The sequence below is a fragment of the Peromyscus maniculatus genome, chromosome 1, assembly GCF_049852395.1.
Source record: "Peromyscus maniculatus bairdii isolate BWxNUB_F1_BW_parent chromosome 1, HU_Pman_BW_mat_3.1, whole genome shotgun sequence".
In the NCBI taxonomy this organism is placed as follows: domain Eukaryota; kingdom Metazoa; phylum Chordata; class Mammalia; order Rodentia; family Cricetidae; genus Peromyscus; species Peromyscus maniculatus.
The window spans coordinates 54,499,737-54,515,571 of record NC_134852.1 but is presented as its reverse complement, the minus strand read 5'-3'; the positions used below and the strand labels follow the sequence as shown (position 1 = coordinate 54,515,571).

At 46.0% G+C, this 15,835-nt stretch overlaps 2 protein-coding genes across 3 annotated transcripts; one reads left to right on the top strand and one right to left on the bottom strand.

Annotated features, from left to right (window-relative positions):
* Positions 1-1,006: 1,006 nt before the first annotated feature.
* LOC107399439 (serum amyloid A-4 protein-like) lies at positions 1,007-9,476 on the bottom strand. The gene is made up of 3 exons (XM_076555671.1): positions 9,252-9,476; positions 1,825-1,994; positions 1,007-1,451 (listed from the first exon to the last, which is right to left on the bottom strand). Exons 1-3 carry the CDS (start codon positions 9,474-9,476, stop codon positions 1,289-1,291), a joined length of 558 nt encoding a protein of 185 aa, XP_076411786.1. The 3' UTR covers positions 1,007-1,288.
* LOC143266892 (serum amyloid A-5 protein) lies at positions 9,096-11,988 on the top strand. 2 transcript variants are annotated; one of them, XM_076542714.1, is made up of 4 exons: positions 9,096-9,170; positions 9,573-9,664; positions 11,101-11,239; positions 11,643-11,988. In XM_076542714.1, exons 2-4 carry the CDS (start codon positions 9,574-9,576, stop codon positions 11,779-11,781), a joined length of 369 nt encoding a protein of 122 aa, XP_076398829.1. In that variant the 5' UTR covers positions 9,096-9,170; position 9,573; the 3' UTR covers positions 11,782-11,988. The 2 variants fall into 2 exon arrangements, with proteins under 2 accessions (XP_076398829.1, XP_076398826.1); XM_076542711.1 differs by having other exon boundaries at positions 9,101-9,170; positions 9,570-9,664.
* Positions 11,989-15,835: the final 3,847 nt, after the last annotated feature.

Genomic DNA, 15,835 nt, shown 5'->3' with positions numbered 1-15,835 from the left:
GGGTCAGTTCTCCTCTTCCACCTGTACCTGGGCTCTGGGGATCGAACTCAGGCTGTGAGACTTGTGTGCCAGGAATCTTCATCTGCTCGTCCATCCAACCTGCTCCTCTTCTCCTTTTCTCTTCTTCTTTTTAAAGTAATATTTTTATGAAATCTTTGAGAATTTCACAGAATTTATTTGATCATATTCACCACCACCACCACCACCCCGCTTCTCCCAGATCCACCTCCCACCTCCCTGTGCACCCACCTCCATGCTCTCTCTCTTTTTAAAGTCACCAAGTCCCGTTTGTGTCCTCCAAATCTGGGATGGGTGTTCTTCCACAGGAGTGTGGTCCACCTACCATGGTTCACACCCTCAGAGAAAGCTGACTGCCTCCACCTGTTGTGCCTCCCTGGTCCCTCCCCTCTGTGAGAATTCTAACTGAAACACGAATTCAGAGATAACATCCACAAAAGAGATAAAGCATGTGATGTTTGCCTTTCTGAGTCCAGGTTAGGTCACGTGGGATGATTGTTTACAGCTCCATCATTTACCTGAAATGTTTTTGTTTTTGAGGCATTGTCTCGACTATCAAAGGCTGATCTACAACTCCCTATGTACCCACAGATGACTTTCAACTGAGCTATATCCCTGGTCCCCACTGCAGTGTCTAGGTTAGGCTTCCTAAGGTTAGGATAAGGCTTTCTCAGAGTGATGTTCTTCTCTCTATGAAAAGGGGACATAGGTGAGAAAGCCTTGAGTGAGACCATGGCATGATGGATAAACAGAGTGACATCACTTCACAGAAAAGCCTGCTAACAACAATAACACAACAGAGAGGCCTTGGTGTGACCAGAAGATCTTGTGGTAGGGACACACATCTGATCTTAACAAGGAGGAATTGATGGGCAGCTGACCAGGGCACATCTCAGGGTAAACTTCATTTCTGGAGACGGCTGACATGGTTGGCAACACATTGCTACCTCAGGCCTGCTTGTCAGGGGAAGCTGGTGCGGCCAAAAGCTAGAGCAGATTTGGTGGTGTGGTGTGAGGGACCTGCATGGTTTCAGGTGACTGCCTGGTGATTACAGCTCCTCCTCTACTTATCTTCTATGTGATACACAGCAACTCTTCCCAGAACGTATTTCTGACAGTTCCCCATTTCCATCAACAAATACCATCCACAAAGTATTTGTTGGGCATCTCTAGCTACTCTGTGATTCCTGTGGACACCAATGACATCCTGTCAAGGGGAGAAGGATGCGGCTCACAGCCTAGTCTCCTCAGTGCAGCCTGTGTAGCAGGCTCAGAACTTCCCAGGCAGGCCCTGGGGTCTGAAGCGATCAGGGTGTTTGCCACTGTGACCCCATTCCTCAGCTTTCCGGGTAGATTCCAGGCTTTCCGATCCATGGTCCTTCATTCCAAAATAATACCGGTTTAGGAGACCCTGAAAGCATTTCCTGCTGGTGCTGAAATCCAAGAAAGGGAGACAGGAGATGAATTCCATAGTGAGACAGTCCCACCTCCAAGGTCCCTCCTCCTCTCCTACCAAAAAATGACCCAGAAAATACTGGAGGAGTAAAAACTTAGGCACAGGGAAGAGGGAATATCAGCCTCTTGGGCAAGGACCTCAGCCTGCTTGTCCTTTCCACACCCTGTGACAAGATGCATTTGAGAGCCCTTCCTGGGTTTCACTTTTTCTTTGTGTGAGGATCCATCCCCACTCTCCATCCTTTTCCTCCCTTTCTTCCTCTCCAGACCACTCAGACCCTGCAAGCACAGACAGCAGGAGAGGCCACAGGCAGGAATAGTGAGAGAGGCATGACGCGGCAGGACCATCACCTGATTATTTTAGCAGCCCAGACGCCCCCAGCTCCTCTTTGTTGGGCCTCAAAGTTGCCCCGAGCAGAGAAGTATCTGTCTGAATTTTGGTAATTGGCTTCTAGATTGTCCCGATGGGCTCTCCACAAGTCCCAAGTCCCTACAAAGGAAGGAAACTTACAAAGGTAAACCTGGGGTCATTGCAGAAGTGGAGGAATGCAAACTTTCTGTGGCTTTCCACATTTCCACCCTTGACAGCATAATCCTTTGAAATGGTCCATGGAGGTGAGTGTAGGTCCCTGCGGACAGCTTCCCTGGTGACCATAAGGAGAGCAGGCGCTTCTCCGTGGACTAGACTGAGTTGGATTGATTGACAGTTGCTGAGTTCTGGGCTGTGTCTTATATGGATCTGCCTGGGCTCTGCACAAGGAAGAGATCAGATTCTCCAGCAAGAGATCTAACTAGGGACAATGATATCCCAGGTGTAAGACCTGGGGACAGTCTGTGCAGTGAGAGGAGATGGAGAATCTACTTTAACTACAGCCACTAGGAAAACACGACCAAGAGTGTGATTAACTACTTTTCTCACCCTGGTGACAAAATCCCTGACTAGCAACACAGGGAAGAGGCTGTATTTTGGCTTCAGTTTGAGGGGAACACATGGTGCTGGGGTGACCAGTGCAGACTACAAGTAGACTGTGGTATCAAAATACATGACATGGCATGTAAATGTCTGTTATTATTTGTGGAAATGAATATCAAATTACAAGAGTTTTGAAGAGACGGGTGAGGAGACAATGGTGTGTACGCACTGTGAAGCAGACTCTGATGTGACTAAAGACCAGAACAGAGAGGTAAAGAGACGGTGTATTATGAGTGTTCAGAAGATGCACAATTGCTGGGATATTTTCACTGTCAATTCCAGTGCAGAAACTGAGCTCATGCTAGGAAACTTGGAAGCAGACACCCAGGAGGATGGATTAGTGGGGAAAATGAATGACACAAAGGCCAGATGTGTGTGATATGAGAGGAATTGTTTTTGAAGATGTCAGGATTCCTCTGAGTATGTTTGAATGGGTGAGGGTGTTGATTCAGAACTGCAGGGAGAGGTTTTGCTAGAACCAGTCCACAGCAGCAGCCAATGCTGTTGGTCCAGCACAGAGAGCTTTGGATGGACCATGAACTGTGCTCTGGCAGAACACCGGGAAAGCTGCATGTAGAGCAACAGGGACTGTCAGTGATGCTGGCGTGGTTAGCACGATAACGTGGACTAGTGAGATCTTGTTAGTAGAGGGAAGATCCTGGGAGGCTGGTTCTGGTCACTGAATGAAGGCTGTGCACTGAAGATCAATCCAAGTGAGGGAGCTAAGGAAATGAATATTCAGAACTCTGGACAGAGGCAGCAGCCTCCCCTCTTCACAAGTTGGGGGCTTCATGGAGTGGCTGAAACCCAGAAGCCAGGATGAAACCCTCTCCCAAAGATCAAGTAGACTTGATGCCTTTCTGGTTTTCCCCCAACAGGCTTCAATCTACTGAGAAATGAGAGAGAAGAGAGATGAGAGAGAGGGAGGGAGGGGGGAGGGAGAGAGGGAAGAAGGGAGGGAGGGAGAGAGAGAGAGAGAGAGAGAGAGAGAGAGAGAGAGAGAGAGAGAGAAGGGAATGGAGGGCCAAGAGTGAAAAAAACTAAAAAGTCTGACTAGTAGGGATAGATATGTCTATAATATATTTTTTAGATATTCTCATAAAAAGGGCTTGTAAACAAGATTTTCTTTTTAGAGATAGCATACAGCACACAAAAGTGAATGTGGGGCTAGGAATACGGCTCAGCGGTATAGTGCATGCTCGCATGTGTGAAGTCCTGAGTAGTTAGAAACAGTGCAATATAAACAAAACGAAAGCACACACAGTAGGAACTGCAGACTAATTCTGAACTTGGAAAACCTTAAATACAGCACAGAGGGTTCGAGTTTCACCCTAAGGAGTGGGATCCATGTGTCAGAGAGTCACAGTCAACCCATTCCTTCCATCATGACACAGGAAGAAAAAACCATCTATGTCCAAATCCATTTCTCTGAAAGAGCCTGTAGAGAGTCTACAGAGAGCCTAAGAGTCTGTAGGAGTCATTCAAGGACCAGCACCCAGAACATAGCAGCCCTCAGCCAGCATTCTGCCTACTCCTGCTTTACCTGAGAACTCCCTAAGAAGACTTTCTGGAAATTGGCCCATCCACTGAAAAATGAGTGGTGGCTTACAGGAATTCTAGGATGGGTGGCTTAGTTTGGAAAAGGGCCCTGGGTCACAGCAATCCAGCTTCAGGCAACAAAAACCTGGACATTGTCCTTTTGGTACCCTGCCACGCTTCTCCCTATGTGAAAGCCCTGTTACAAAACACCAGAGGATATGTCCAGGAGAGGCCATGAACCTGAGTTCCCATCATAGATCTTAAAATCCAGCATCTTGGGCTTGGAAACAGCATGGTCCTGAGGGGAAGAGTCACCTTGGGTTCCAGGACCTAGAGTGACTTCAGCTATGCCCCATAGTGAAACTGGGAGAACCTCAAAGTCCTGGGGTAGAGGGGACAGTGTCTAAGAAAAAGTGTAGGATGGAGTGGCCCCAGTGATGTTTGGTGGCATTTCTGCTGTTTTCACAGAAAGTGAGCATCAAGGGGTCCATGTCCCTGCACTCCTGGGCCTTCTGAATTTGCACCAGTGGCGTGTTCGCCTGCATGCATACACTGCTTAAAGACCCGGATGTGCTCTGAGAGACGCAGAATCTTAGTTACTCTTCTATTGCCAAGGCAAAAATACTATAACTTAGAAACTCAACAAAGAATGGTTTTGTACTTATGGTTTCAGAGGAATAAAAATCCATTATGGTGGGGAGACATGGCAGGAAGTGGCAGGAAGTTCAGAGGCAGGCAGGAAGCAGAGAGTAAACAGCAAGTGAAATAAGACTATAAGAACTCAAAGTGACATACATCCCAGTGATATACTTCCTCTAGTAAGGCTCCAACTCTCAAAGGACCCACAATTGTCCCAACAGCTCTACCATCTTGGTTACTTATGGAGGACATAGCTCCTCAATATCACAATATGGCAGAAGGCATCCGGGTCATTGTGTGAACATGCACCTTCACACAGCTAGACAATATAGGCTAATGCACCCATGTTGTCTCCAAGGACAACAAAGAAAGAGTGAGTATCAGGTGCATGAGGCTGTTGCTGCACAACAGGGAAGACTCTTGTACACTAGCGTGGTTAACCAAAAGAAGTGCGCTGGAGTAAGTGCAAACCAGGAATGGAGAGATTCTTTACCGCCATCAAAGCCTGTATAGAATTCTGTGTGCTGCGGTTTCATGTGAATTGCAGCACAGTGGTTTTCCATACAGCAGTGCCATCCACATGTGAGCAGTGCCCTGGTATATGGCGATCCCAAGGCTATGGTGTCAGCAACAGGAGTTCTTCTGTTCCATTACACTTTCATGGGTGTCAGTGACTAAAGTGTTGGGTTTTATCCCATGGCTGTTTAATCATAGGACAAGGGTTCACTGGTCTTTTATCTGACAGTCACTGAAGCAGATGGACAGACAGTGGAGGCCAAGTCCAGCCTATGACTTCATGAATGTGAGACTTCTAATGAGGGGATGGTGATGCATGCTTAAGACAACTCTCCTAGGTATTTAATACCAAAATGGGTAATAAATAGAAAAATACATGAAGGAGTGTATATATAAAAGTTCAGTTAAGAAGCCATTAAAGCAGAGGATATATTCAGCCTAATCCTATGGAGGATTGCCATCCTCCATAAAGAAAAACCAAGAAATAAAATAACTGAATGAACAGGGGCTTAGCAGTCAAGTCCACTGTCCATTTCCTCCCCGCTTCTTGGCAGCAGGCAGCCCATTACAGACGTGAGGGACGGAGGGAATGGTGTCCCTCTTGAGCCTCTTCTCACAAGCCAGTCACCTGTGTGCTGTTCTAGAGGACGTGGTGAAGGGAATAGACTCCTAGCTCTGTTGAGATGTGTCCCTTCCAAAGCTGGCACCCACAGTGAAGGGTAAATCCTTTTGACCTGGTGAGTGAGAAGTACCCAGGAGCATCAGAAGGAACCAGCAGGCCCTGTGTGCACAACTCTGCACGTCTCTCTTCTCCACAGTCTTCCTGCCTCTGTAGCCTGCTGGGCTTCGAATGATGGAAAGAATCAGGGCAAAGGACACCAGAGAGAGAGGGAGGATTCAGTCTCCACCCTTCTGTCTGCAACAGCGACTGGAATCTGGAGTCTACCTGCAGTGTGGGCCAGCAGATAACTGCGTCCTATACACAAGTTGCTGGCGCTCTCCTCTGAGAACATTTGTGAAAGGGATAGTGTGTTACAGAGTGCTCAAACCAACTCTGAAAACATTTGTGAAAGGGATAGTGTGTTACAGAGTGCTCAAACCAAACTGTTCCATGAAACCATAAAAATTGGTTCAAATAAAAACTCATTTCTAGACATAATTTTTTGGGTTCTTTCAAGACAGGGTTTCTCTGTGTAGCCTTGGCTGTCCTGGAACTTGCACTGTAGGACAGGCTGGCTTGAACTCACAAAGATCCACCAACTCCCTCTACCTCCCGATGCTTTGATTAAATGTGTTCACCACCAGTGCCAGGCTATGGATATAATCTATCAAATCATTTTTGAAGCTTTGTTAAAATTCAAAGGATCAAGAATAACTTCATCCTATACACCTGAACTAAACCTTCTGCACCTGGAGCCCGGCACCCACCCAGGCTGGAGAAATGGCTCGGCAGTTAAGAGCACTGGCTGCTGTTCCAGAGGATTTGGGTTCAGTTAGCAGCGCTCAGATGGTGGGTCACAACCATCTCCCCCTCCAGTTCCAGGGCATCTGACACCCTCTTCTGGCCCAGAAGCACTAGGCATTCATGTGGCACACAGACATAGATGAATGAGGCATTTTTTAACTTTTGGAATTTATCATGCATAGTTGGTGTATCATTGAGAGAAGATGGAATTAGCCCCTCCCTCTCCGTGTTAGTGCGGATTGCACACAAAACGTTCATCAATGAGTTCATTGGTCAGTAATTAGGTAGCTGCTATTTTAGTCATTTTATTTATTTATTTTTATTATTTATTATTTATTTATTTTACATACCAACCACAGTTTCCCCTCCCTCCTCTCCTCCCGTTCCCTACCCCCCAGCCTCCCATCTACCCCCTCCCCATCCACTCCTCCTCTATCTCCATTCAGAAAGGGGCAGGCCTCCCTTGGGCGTGAATAAAGCAAGGCACATCAAGTTGAGGAAGGACCGAGATCCTCTCAAAGCATCAAGGCTGGGTGAAGTAATCCAGCATGGGGAACAGTTTCCCAAAAGCCAGCTAAGCACCAGGGACAGGTCATGATCTCATTGCTAGGAGCCTCCTCACAAACAGACCAAGCTACACAACTGTCACCCACATGCAGAGGACCTAGGTCGGTCCAGAGTCTTGGTCCAGAGTCCATGAGCCCCCACAAGCTCTGGTCAGCTGGGTCGCCCCTCATGACCTTGACCCCCATGGCTCATACGATCCCTCCTCCCTTTCTTCAGCAACAAAAATCCTTGGTGGATTGTTGAATGTATTTCCTAGCAACTCTGATAATATTTGTAAAAATTGACTAGAGATTATTTTTAAAGATTTATTTGTTTTTATTATTTAATGTGTACATATGTATGTCTCTATGAGTTTATGTACATCATACACATGCAAGAGCCTGCTGAGACAGGACAGTGTTGATACCCTGAAACTGAGTTATGGGCAGTTGTGAGATGCCTAACGTGGATGCTGGGAACCAAACTCAGGTCCTCTGAAAGGGCAGCAAATGTTCATAACTACTGGGCCATCGTCACAGCCTGAACTTATTATTATTTTATCTTGTGAAAGAGTGAAAATGATTGGTATTCAAATTGCTATGGCTGGTGATAAAAACATTTCTTCCCAACAATCACCAGGGATAATTTAAATCCAGACACTGAGGGTGGCCTGCTTTGTGTCGTGTGCTTATTTATTGGTCTCTGCAATGTAAACACCACGAGGCCGGACCTTTCAGTACAGGGACTGTGTTAGCCCAGTGTACCAGTTCTGAAAGTCCCACTAGGACAAACGTGGTGGTGAGTGGCTGCTGACCACCCTCCAGGTGGTGTGACAAACACCACATACATGCAGGGACAGTACAGACCCAACTTCTGCTGTCACTCTGAAGTTACAATGTGGGAGTCCTTGGGATCATTATGTGAACAAAGCATCATCTGTCATAGGCTACAGTTGGGTTTGACTTTTTGTTTTGTTACTACTTCCTGAATCTTTAATCTCAAACAAAGAAGGGAGATTGGTCAGATTCAGAACTTGCTGGCCAGGCCACAGGGGCCGTAACTGACCCCTTTTATTCGCTAATGGCATGTGTGCACATAAGACATCTGTAAAGTCAGACAGAATCTTGATGTCCCTCTCTTCTCCTCCCACACGCTACGTACCCTGGGGAGTTTGAAAGTCTGTTTTTCAATCATACCAAGGAAGAAGAACAGGATGACAGGAGAGTAAACATCAGAGAGAAGAGACTAAATGAGCTTGTCTGCTGGGATGAACCGAGCCCAGCAAAGGGAGGAGGAACGAGAAACTAGTTTCAGGCAGAGAATCAGTCCGTCTCCTCCATCCATCTTCAGTTTGTAATGATGTCACCTTGTCTAGGCTACCTGTAGTGTCCAGAACCCTCTCCCTAGAATGTTTCTGCTTAAGAAGAGCAAGAGAGCTTATTTTCGGGCCGGCAGCAGGCTGTGTTCCTACATGGACAGGCTGGTGTGATGCCAGCCCTCATCTCCTACCCCTACTGACCGTGAGATTTCCAGCTCACACTGATGAGAGGGCTAAGAGCGATCCTCTGGGAAATACAGCCCTGAGAGCTGGGCTCATCTTTCAGTGCCCGACCTAGCTTTCCCTCACTCCACCAACATCCTGAGGCAATGCCTGGGAAAGCAAGTGTTGGCTACAAGAATTATTCTTCTATCCTTAGGAGCCTGGTTCCCTACTGAGATGGCCACTCCTTGCCTCTCAACATCCTCAGTTCCATCAGTATTAAAAAGTATGTACTCTGACCCAGAAGACTGAAAAGACAAAGGTGTATAGTGTGTTCACATTACACAATTACAGGAAATGACCTGTGGATGGAGCAAGATTTCTGTTGCAGCCTTTTAGAAGAAATGGCCTGCTGGGGATTTCCCCAAGCACCATGCCAGTCTCTCTGTGCCCCTGACCCCAGCAGGGAGGCTCAGCATAAATATCAGCCTCCTCTCACTGACAGCCACAGCCACCCATCTCTGCCCACCAGACATCAGGTGAGGGACAAACCTATGCACAGATACTTAGTGTGTGCTGTGTTTCAGCAAGTGTGCTTTCCTCTCAAGGGAATTCCTCACTTCTGTTCCCCTGGTGTGGGATTTGTGCCGGGTGAGCGGGCATGTGGGCAATGCTTCCTGCTGAATCAGAGGCTCCTGACGGGAGTGGTGATCTAGTCTCTGCTCCTGCAGCTGCATCATAAACAGTTCAGCAGGCAGGATGGGGTCAGAACTGAGACCTTGTGGCTCTGAGCGGGGTCCTGCTGTGAGGTCTCCAGGGGCCACTGCTAGGACACTACTGAACATCAGTAAGACAGAACAACCAGGCGTCTGTGGATGAGACACCCGAGGGAGGCGCCAGACTGTAGGCATCTCCTTCAGCCTGTCCTTTCATTTCAGCAGGATGAAGCTTCTCACTGGACTCATTTTCTGCTCCTTGGTCCTAGGAGTCAGCAGTGAAAGCTGGTTTTCATTCCTTCGTCAGGCTTACCAGGGTAAGGCTTCATAGTACAGAGGCACAGCCTCTAGGGGTCTCCCGAGTGTTGGGAGAATTCCTGCAGATTCTGGAGTGTTAACACCTAGCTTTGATCTGCCTTTTGTGATTGCTAGCTCCTGTATCTGGTACCCTCTGTTTGAAGTCTTATCTGAGAGTTTCCTAGGTTTAAAGCCTATGCAAACTTGGTTTAGGACCAATCCAGAACACTATGGTATTCCTTTACTGAGAATTTACATTTGGCATTGTCCCTTTGGGGGGCTTAGATAAGAGGTGTTGATATATGGAATTGACTTGCTGAAGGTGTAAATTGTATAACAACCAAAGGGCCCTTTGCTAAGCTACAGTAGTTCAGTCCAGAGAGATGAATCCACCTTGCAGCTGGAGAAGGCTAAGATGCATCCTTGAGGTGCCTCTGTGTCTTCATTCCATGGACCCTTGTGAACACCCACAGCATTCAGAAGAGCTGGACTCTGTCCTGCTTGTCAGGATGGACCAGGGACTCCGGCAAGACTTCCTGAAATGCACTGCCTACAGCAGGGGGCGGAGCAGAGATAACAATCCAGCTGTGCTTGAGGACAATCCTGTCTGTCAGTCTGCCGGACACTTTCTAAATTCATTTGTGAGCAATATAAGGTACCAATGGCATTACCTAGAGAGTTGTAATACCACCCAGGTCTGGACCAGTCATCCCCCTGCACCTAGAGACTCAAGATTGGCCTTGGGTGTGGCCTGGCATGGTGACTCTCAGTGTCTCCGCAGAGGATCAGAACCTGCAGCCACAGCTGAGACCCAAAGCTCCCTCAAGACAGCACAGCACCTGTGCAGTCTAGTCCAAGGGCAGAGATGACAGTGTCACTGTGGTGCACATGCTCTCTGTCAGGACAAAATTCTTAGGGATCAGAGTCCATGCTCCCTGTGTGCAGCCTCCCTCTGCCTTCTGTGTACTAACAGTCACATGGGACTTCCTAGCTGAGGGTAGCTGCCTCCAGAAACACTGGCCCTTGCTTGGAGGTGGTGTGTTCACAGGGCATTTTCAATGGCTGCAGATACACTAGGTTGCACTACTAAGGAAATGTGCTATGAGGTCCGGTGGCAGACGCTGACGACTCTGCAGCAAACACTTCCACGATGCTGAAGCTGACACACCCTGCTATGTAGTGACATTGTGCTGCCTCATTGGCTGCTTCCCACCCAGGTGAAGGAGGGGCAGCTCACAGCAGCACTGTGGAAGAAAAGCAAACACAGGGCAGCTGGGCCCCCGAATGGCCCTCCTGAGTTACTAGATGACAGTGAGGATCAGGAAATGATCTTCTATTCACGCTCTCAGCTGCTCTGACCACAGGCTCAAGCCATGAGTTCTTTTCATCCCTTTCATCCTCTCTAAGGCATGGGCAGAACTTTAAGGTTTATGTTCCTGCTGTCTTTCCCATCTAGGGGCTGGGGATATGTGGCGAGCCTACTCTGACATGAAGGAAGCCAACTGGAAAAACTCAGACAAATACTTCCATGCTAGAGGGAACTATGATGCTGCCCAAAGGGGTCCTGGAGGAGTCTGGGCTGCTGAAGTCATCAGGTAAACATAGATTGATGGAAGACTGGACCTGGGTAGCAGGGCTTGACATTTCTGGGGGAAGTAGTAGAAGATTAGCTCTGGAGAGGGTCATACTAATCTCAGATCCCTCCTCCTCTTGCTCATCAGGTACTGGCTCCATCTACGCCCAGTGTAGACCCTGGGTTTGGGCAGTCAGCACACAGCCATGCTATGTGAGCCTGCTCCCGAATGTAGACAGGGAATGACTCTCGTCATCACCAGTGTTTCTGGTGATGCTCAGCTAGTGTGGGGTGACCAGTCTGGGCTGACCTCCTGCCTGGCCCTTCCTGGTTTCCTCCTAAAGCCATTCCATGCAAAGGGGGAAAACAGTGGACTGTGGCCATGCATCTTGGTGATGGATTTCTTCTATCTCTGCTTCTCCTAGTGATGCAAGAGAGAGCATTCAGAGTCTCATGGGCCGTGGACACGAGGACTCCATGGCTGACCAGGAAGCGAACAGATGGGGCCGCAGTGGCAAGGACCCAAATCACTACAGACCTAAAGGACTGCCTGACAAATACTGAGCATCATCCTTACTGCCCCAGGAGGCTGTGATGTGGGCCCTGAGGACAGGGCCTGGGGTTCTTCATTCCCATGAACACTGAAGTTGCTTGGAAACACGCAATAGTTATCTCACATGAATATGGACCAAGAGTTTCAAAACTGTGTTGTTCTTGGAGTAGTAACTACTTGCTTGAGAAGGGGGTAATAAACACTAACATGGAAGTGGAGCTGAGACTGAGTATCTGTCATTGAAGGACATTTTGGGGTTCACACAGGGCAGACTCCACTCTCACAGAATCTGGCATGACCCCTTCTCTGGGCTCCTGTGCTGTATGTTGTTATTTTAGGCCTTCCCATGTCCAGTCCCTTCCTCTCTGTCAACCATGTCCAGTCACCTGTTCTCATACCACAGCCTCAGTTCTTAGTGCTCCCTGTCTCTGGGGACCAGGCACACAACCACAGGAGGATTTGCCCCGCAGCTATCACCTGATCTCGATCATTCCTCAGCAGCACCGACAATCCAGTATTGCACAACTTCTCCATCCTAAGAAATATTCTCAAGTAGTTTCCTCTCGTCTTAGCTCACTATTTCTGTGAGAAAATACTATGGCCAAAGCAACTTAGAGAAGGAACGGTTCGTTTGGCTTACACTTCCACATCACTGAAGGAAGTCAGCACAGGAACTCAAACAGAGCAGGAACCCTGTGTCAGGAGCTGATGCAGAGGCCATGGAGAGGTGCTGCCTACTGGCTTGCACCTCATGGCTTGTTCAGCTGGCTTCCTCATAGAACTCGGGACCACCATCCCAGGGATGGCACCACCCACAATGGCTGGGCGCCCCACCAATCACTAAGAAAATGCCTACAGCCAAATCTTTTTTTTTTTTTTTTTTTGGCTTTTCCTTTGCTTTATTTTTTTTTTCCATCACAGGCAATTTATTTTTTTCTATTCATTCACAGTTAATACAGAAAATACTTGGAAACATTTCCATATAATGTTTGACACAGAAATCATCAAATAGAAGTATACAATGTTGACAGGAGGCAGTACATTTATAATTTATAACCTCAAATGTATTTATAAATTAGAAATGGAAAGATCTACAAATGAAATTATGAAGGTTCACCAAAGTCATTTAATCTGTCAGTTTCTCATTCATTTTTATGTCTTAATAATATTCTATTGTATGAATAAGCCACATTTTATTTCTCTCCAGTATTTGATAGCTATTTGAGTTGTTTTAACTTTTTTACTATTAGCAACACACTGCTGTAAACCTTCATGTACATGTTTCATAGGTGCACATTTTCAGTAGTTTGAGGATATATTCCTAAGGGTAGAATTGTTGAGTAACAGAGTAACAATGTTTTGCATTTTGACCAACCACCAAACTGTTTTGCCAAAGTGGCACACCATTTTACAATCTCACCAAATCCTTGTTTTTAAGGCTCTGATTTTTGTACAAAAGCATTCAATCATTCTGTCAGACCAAACCAGGAAAAGTAAGCTATAGTTCAGAGCTGTTCTATTCCATTTACTATGCAAAGCCATTCTTGGTGTTTGCAACTCTCAGCCCTTTTGAGTATTCTTGCAGTGTTCACCTTTTCCTCCACCACTTTTTTTCTTCTTCTTTTTTTCTGGTTTATTTCTATCTATTACAAATGTATAAAAAATCCTCCATCAACGCTGCTGTTAGCAGCAGAACCTTGAGAAATATACCTTTGGTTTGCCTCAGAAAAGGAACACATATTGCACTGTAAAGTTTATAAAATTGGCGCAAAACATTGTGATAATGTTACAATACCAGTTTTAAGAGTTCAGTGACTAATGGGGAGCCGATGGGATACATGCAGAACTGTGAAAGCGATCTCACTTAGCCAGCTGTACACATAGACTGTAAATCTACATTCAGATCATTTCTGAACTAAGACTATCATCTCAGTTTATCTGTTGAGGTCAACCAGGAAACCCTAGAATATACCTTGATTTTTGCAAAAAACAAAATAGGGGGAGGGGTTTCTTCAGCATTTCAGTCCACGAGTAACAGTATCCTAACAGGCAAAGTGTTCTCTCACTGTCAACATAGAATGAACTGCTGCTGGAGGTCAACTTGGGTTTTAATTTGCATTAGCACTTACATGCATAGTAGTCCAAGTTGTTGACCTCATGACTTTAAAAAGTAACTCTAAAAAAGTAAAATGGCCCTTCTTGGAAGACTAAAGAAAGACATCCAGCCACAGTTGTAAAAAATCTCATCAAAACAATATACCCTTTTATGAATTACGCCTCAATTAAAAAAAAAAAGTAGCCCCAAATAAGAAGCAGCTCTGAAAAAGAAAATATAACTTAAGATATTTGAAAAAAACAAGGTGAATACAGGTTCAAAAGTAATTAAGATACATTTTCTTAAGGCTACCTAGAATTAGGCTTTAAAGAATTCTACCATTTCAAGTTTACCACTAGTTACTAAATACCTATTTACAAACAAGATGTTAACTTTTTTTGTTCCTTTATCAAGAGAAAAATCTACCTTCAGACTATGAGGGTGGTGATGGGGAGGGACCAGAAAACAAGATTCAAACAATCCCATGCAAATATCACATTTTTCAAATGGAAGAACTCCAAACTGCACTAGAAGTTCCAATCACTAAGACACTTTCCATTGAAATGATTCAAGTACAACTACATGGCACCAAGGCCTAGGCCTAACATAGGCCTGACAACCAAGTCCTTGCTTTCTGGAAGAAAGGCCTCAAAAGTCCCACTCAATACCACATAACAATACTTCAAAGATCAATTAGGTTTTCCTTTCCTTAATATTTTTGTTTTTGACTTCTAATCTTAAAGACTAGATTAAAACTCAGCTCATTTCCCAGAAGGCATTGCTTCCCTTTGCTCTATGAAAGAGTCCACCAAGACCTCTTCCTCAAAACCATCCAGCCCCCAGCCTCCAATCTGTGCCCGTGATGCATCTTTCTCAACATCCTGAAAAGGCAATGTAGGTAAAATATGCTCACAAACACCAAAACTAGCTGTCAGAAAGACGTAACTAGCTTTATAATTTAAGTTCCAAAACACAAATACTTGCAGCTTGATCTGCACTGACAATGATTGTCGAAGCCCAGAATTCAACATTCACAAATTCTCATTCACACACAAAAAAACACACCATTATCACACAACCTGTGTCTTGAGAGAATCTTCCGCTCCTTAAATCTTTGGCCTCCCAGTCAATCCCAAGTTCAACCAACTTTAACCAAAACTTCACTCAGAATTTCACCAAGCTTTTCACCCACACATTAATGCCTGTCACATCCTTCATCAACTGTCAAAATCTGAAGCCTGCTCAGAGATCGCCAGGTAAAAGAAAACAAATGAAATACACAGAGGCTATTTCAAAACAGAACATGACCATCATCCAAAAAAAAAAAAAAAAAAAAAAGTCACGATTCCCGATTGGGATCATCTTTTGTTTTCCACGTTGGACTATTTCACACTCCGGCATTGGCCAAAGGACACGAGAGCTGGTTCTGGAGCATACAGTCTCTCACACAGGTGTCCCCAGAGGAACACCAGAGACAAAGTCACTCGAGGCCTCTCCCGCACAGAGACTGTCCCACAGGGGCAGTGAGGGAGGACACCCACTAGTCCGTGGAGATCCCTGAGAGAACACGATTCTCAAAATCTGGACTGTACACAATTCACATCAGCCCTGCCCAGGCACCCACCGGAAGAAAGATGCAGCTGTTTGCCAGAACTCAGCACTCCACTCTAGATCTCTGCTGCCTTAGTCTCCGTCGCGGATTTCCGAGTTCTGGTAGTTACCTGGACCACTGAGGCATTGCCACAAGACTTCTTCTCTTTTGAAACATCCTTTTTCTCTAGATATTAGGATAGCTACACCAGCTTGTTTCTTAGGTCCATTTGCTTGGAAAGCCTTTTCCCAGCCCTTTACTCGGAGATAGTGTCTATCTGAAGTTAAGGTGTGTTTCTTGTATGCAGCAGATGGATGGGTTCTGTTTTCTTATCCATTCTGTTAGCCTATGTCTTTTTATAGGTGAGTTGAGACTATTG

What these genes read in the sequence shown, in the direction of transcription:
- LOC107399439 (XM_076555671.1), bottom strand. Translation starts at nt 9,476, where the DNA reads ATGTTCAGTAGTGTCCTAGCAGTGGCCCCTGGAGACCTCACAGCAGGA. An exon ending in CCCACACCAGGGGAACAGAA is followed by an intron (nt 1,995 to 9,251) that starts GTGAGGAATTCC and finishes CAATGACCCCAG; the next exon opens with GTTTACCTTTGTAAGTTTCC. An exon ending in TGGGCTGCTAAAATAATCAG is followed by an intron (nt 1,452 to 1,824) that starts GTGATGGTCCTG and finishes CTTGGATTTCAG; the next exon opens with CACCAGCAGGAAATGCTTTC.
- LOC143266892 (XM_076542714.1), top strand. Translation starts at nt 9,574, where the DNA reads ATGAAGCTTCTCACTGGACTCATTTTCTGCTCCTTGGTCCTAGGAGTC. An exon ending in CCTTCGTCAGGCTTACCAGG is followed by an intron (nt 9,665 to 11,100) that starts GTAAGGCTTCAT and finishes TTTCCCATCTAG; the next exon opens with GGGCTGGGGATATGTGGCGA. An exon ending in TGGGCTGCTGAAGTCATCAG is followed by an intron (nt 11,240 to 11,642) that starts GTAAACATAGAT and finishes TGCTTCTCCTAG; the next exon opens with TGATGCAAGAGAGAGCATTC.